Source organism: Micropterus dolomieu, linkage group LG03 (genome assembly GCF_021292245.1).
Source record: "Micropterus dolomieu isolate WLL.071019.BEF.003 ecotype Adirondacks linkage group LG03, ASM2129224v1, whole genome shotgun sequence".
Lineage (NCBI taxonomy): Eukaryota > Metazoa > Chordata > Actinopteri > Centrarchiformes > Centrarchidae > Micropterus > Micropterus dolomieu.
In genome coordinates, this window is record NC_060152.1 from 7,135,945 (window position 1) to 7,139,340 (window position 3,396).

General features: G+C 37.5%; 1 protein-coding gene across 1 annotated transcript; it reads right to left on the minus strand.

Annotated features, from left to right (window-relative positions):
• Window positions 1-2,271: 2,271 nt before the first annotated feature.
• Window positions 2,272-3,093, minus strand: LOC123968021 (HLA class II histocompatibility antigen, DR beta 4 chain-like). Its single transcript, XM_046044488.1, has 2 exons — window positions 2,841-3,093; window positions 2,272-2,603 (listed from the first exon to the last, which is right to left on the minus strand). Exons 1-2 carry the CDS (start codon window positions 3,091-3,093, stop codon window positions 2,272-2,274), a joined length of 585 nt encoding a protein of 194 aa, XP_045900444.1.
• Between the last annotated feature and the right edge of the window lie 303 nt (window positions 3,094-3,396).

Consider the following 3,396-nt stretch of genomic DNA (forward strand, 5'->3'; position numbering starts at 1 on the left):
ACATCTCGGGCCAGGTCCAGTTTCCAAACCTCTCTCCATTGTTCACAGTAAGCAGAGATCTGTACTGTCTGCTGTTAAAGGCCTTACCAGCTCTCTGCAAAAAGGATTTCTCCTCACATATCCCACTGGACAACACAGCCAGGAGGGCCACAACAGTGAACAGACTTGCCATATTGACAGCAGTGAGTCAGTGGTTCACTCTGAAATGCCAGCTAACAAGTACCGGAGATTCATGCTCAAAGCTCTTATAGCTTCCCAATCAATTCCAAAAATAGACCACTTGTATCTGGACAAATCATTTACAGACTCACAGGGTGCCGTGGGAATGAACAGCTGGTGTTGGAGTGAGTTTTTCCTCACTGAAGTTCAGAGACACAGGGTATCTGCAACTATCAATCCATCTTTTACATTACAACATGCAGTGAATCTGATAGGTCTTTAATATTTCTAAATCACCAACCAGCAGAAAATCCACAGGTCTGTGCTGCCTTTACAAATGTAATCCACAGGAGAAAGTTCAGCAGCAACACAACCTTTACAATTAAAAAGTCTTGTAATCGATTGTTGCAAGGATTGCTGTTGTCAAAGTATAATAATACATAGATTGAGAAGTGCAGTGCCAGTAAATAACAGGTTAGTAAAGGCAGAAGCAGTTTATTTAATCTTGCCCGGATATGCTCAGACATCACACCTTCATCACTGTTGTCAGATAAAAACTGTCCGAATTTACAAAAACAATGAAACCAGCCTTACAGTCAGATATGGTTTTATCTTTATTTTGACAAAGTTTTAGCATCCTCTAGTATAATACATATCTGTGCATGCATGTGTATAGATTAATTGTATATATTGTCAGTACATCCACACACAGCTATGATGTCATGTAATCAGTATAGTGCCTTGAGAATGTGGCATCTGACACAACCGGAGTTTTCATTCGGCAGTTACATATAAATAGTAAGTTTAACTAAAACAGTTTTTAAAGTTGATTATGATGTTACCAGATAGTAAATCTCTTTAAACCTTAAATAACAACATTTGGAGTCATGTTTCAGGCAACCTGATGAATGCTGGTCCAATGTTCACCATCCTTTTAGCTCTGTTTTTGGTCTCAGCTAAATTGTAAGGGAAATAACTGGCTCTTTAGCATTATTATTTTTTTTATTATTTTATTCACCAGCTAGTCACTAATATTGTTTGTCTACAGTTTGTTGCTGAGCTGGTAGCGTACAGTGGGATTTTTCTCTGAAATCCGCTTCCTGTTGTGTCCAAAAATGAGGTTATGAAACCAGTAAAATGAACAAAAACAGTGAAGCTGCAGGACTGAAAACCAAAATAAGATGCTAAAAGACAAAATCTTCTGTAGAGCTGAGTGTAACTGTAGAGTTCAGTGATAATTTTCTGTGTTTACACATTTACAACATACAAGTTGTCAGTTGATACATTGTTCATGTAAAAATATTGATTAAGGCACCTTTAAATCAGCTTTTTTTGCATTGTGGAAGTGTAGAGAAATTTTAGCAACAGCGTTAAGATTATCATGTGGTGAAAGAAACTTTAGAATATATATTTAAAACATCTAAATGAATAAATTACATTAGAAATAAAATTAAATAGTCAGAAAAAAAGTCTGGTGGTAAGATTATTTTTATTTTGTAGATCACTTTATTTTAGCACCGGCTATTGGGATGATTTACATAATATACTGATTATATTGTTTAAGTCCTCTGTCTTAACTAGCGTTAGTGATGGTTGACGCTAGCAGAGTGGTATGCAGTAAATTGTTGATCCAACATACACAGATGTGACATGTCATGTAAAGATACTGAGTCTTATTCCAAGCTGAAACTGTTATTGTAAGTGACAGATCTGACACTTGTACAAATACGTGACTACACAAAGTTAGAACAATTTATGGCACTATTATGTAGGATAACAGGATCCTTGTGTGTCTACTTGGCTGAAGTCAAACCTGAAACATGAAAAGAAAGGGTTATAAAACCTGATGACCTGTTTTATTTCATAATTCCACTATACAGTCTGGTCTTGGTCACCATATCTGACAAAACAATGAACACTGCACAAAAGTAAAGTGAATGGTTTCCTAACATGGATACTAAAGTCAAAGCATACCTCTGTTTCCACCAATAGTAAACTGCTCCACCAGCAGCTGCAATTAAGCCAATAAAGAAGAAGATGAGCCCCACAGTCAACTTCAGGTATTTAGTGTCCAGTATAAAGGTGTCTATGGGAAAGAAATAATGTCAGGTATTAAATTTCAACACTGTTTGAGTGTGTTTCTCCTCCATAATAATTCTTACCCCAGTCCACCTCCAGGCTTTCTTTGAGGCTGCTATGGTCCACCCTGCAGCTGATCCTCTCCCCTCGTCTTGGTATGAACTCCAGGTAAGAGTGAAGCTGAAAGCTCCAGTCCCCGTTGGCCACAATATCTGTAGACGACACATCGGCGGTGACCTCTACTCCGTTTCTCAACCAGCTTACCCTCACTTCTTGAGGAAAAAAACCCAGAACGCTGCACTTCAGCATGGACCGCTGCCCGTAGTCAGTTCCCTTAGTCTGATGGACCTTGACAATCGGAGGCACTGGAGTGCAGAATTAATTTGAGAAAAAAAACATTCACTAAATGACCTACTTGACGTGTTGCCTACTTCAAGGTAGAAAGCAGAAAGAGAGTCATGGGCTTAAAAGTTTTCTTTAAGCCATTTAATCTAAGAATGGGGAGAGAACAATTGTTTCCCTTTTCTAGTGAAGCATATTAAGCCATTGAAACAGCATTATTAAAATGTCAAAATCTCAGAGCAGAAGATACAGAAATGTACCTTTTCTGTCCAGCGTGCTCCTTCTGTATAATCTTGCGTTGTATCTGCAAAGAATCTCCACTTGACTTTGTCTTAAGGCCATTTTCCAAACCTGACTATTATAATGGTCTGCATTTTTCATGCCGTATTCTCCAAAGCCAACATACTTCCCCACCCGAGAGTCATACATGGTAAAAAGCTGCTGGTTAAATACGTTTTTCACAAAGAAGACCATATCTGTGATGTTGTCACCATACTCACAGTCGTATATCATCTGATGTACATAGCCACCTATAACAGACAGAAAACCAGTATGTACAGAAAACTGTGAAATAATAATCAATAATTTTTTAACTGCATATTTGCTGAATGAAAACAGTCGTTTATTTAAACTAATTAAACTTTTTTAGCTTTGCTAGCAGCATGGCAATGTCACTTTGGCCCAGACTGAAATATGTCAAAATCTATTATCACTTTGCTGATTCTGACTTTTCACGTCAAACCATCATCCGGTCAAAATTTAAAATTTGTTCAATACTTTGGTTTCTAACTGAATAACTGCAAAACTAATGACCTT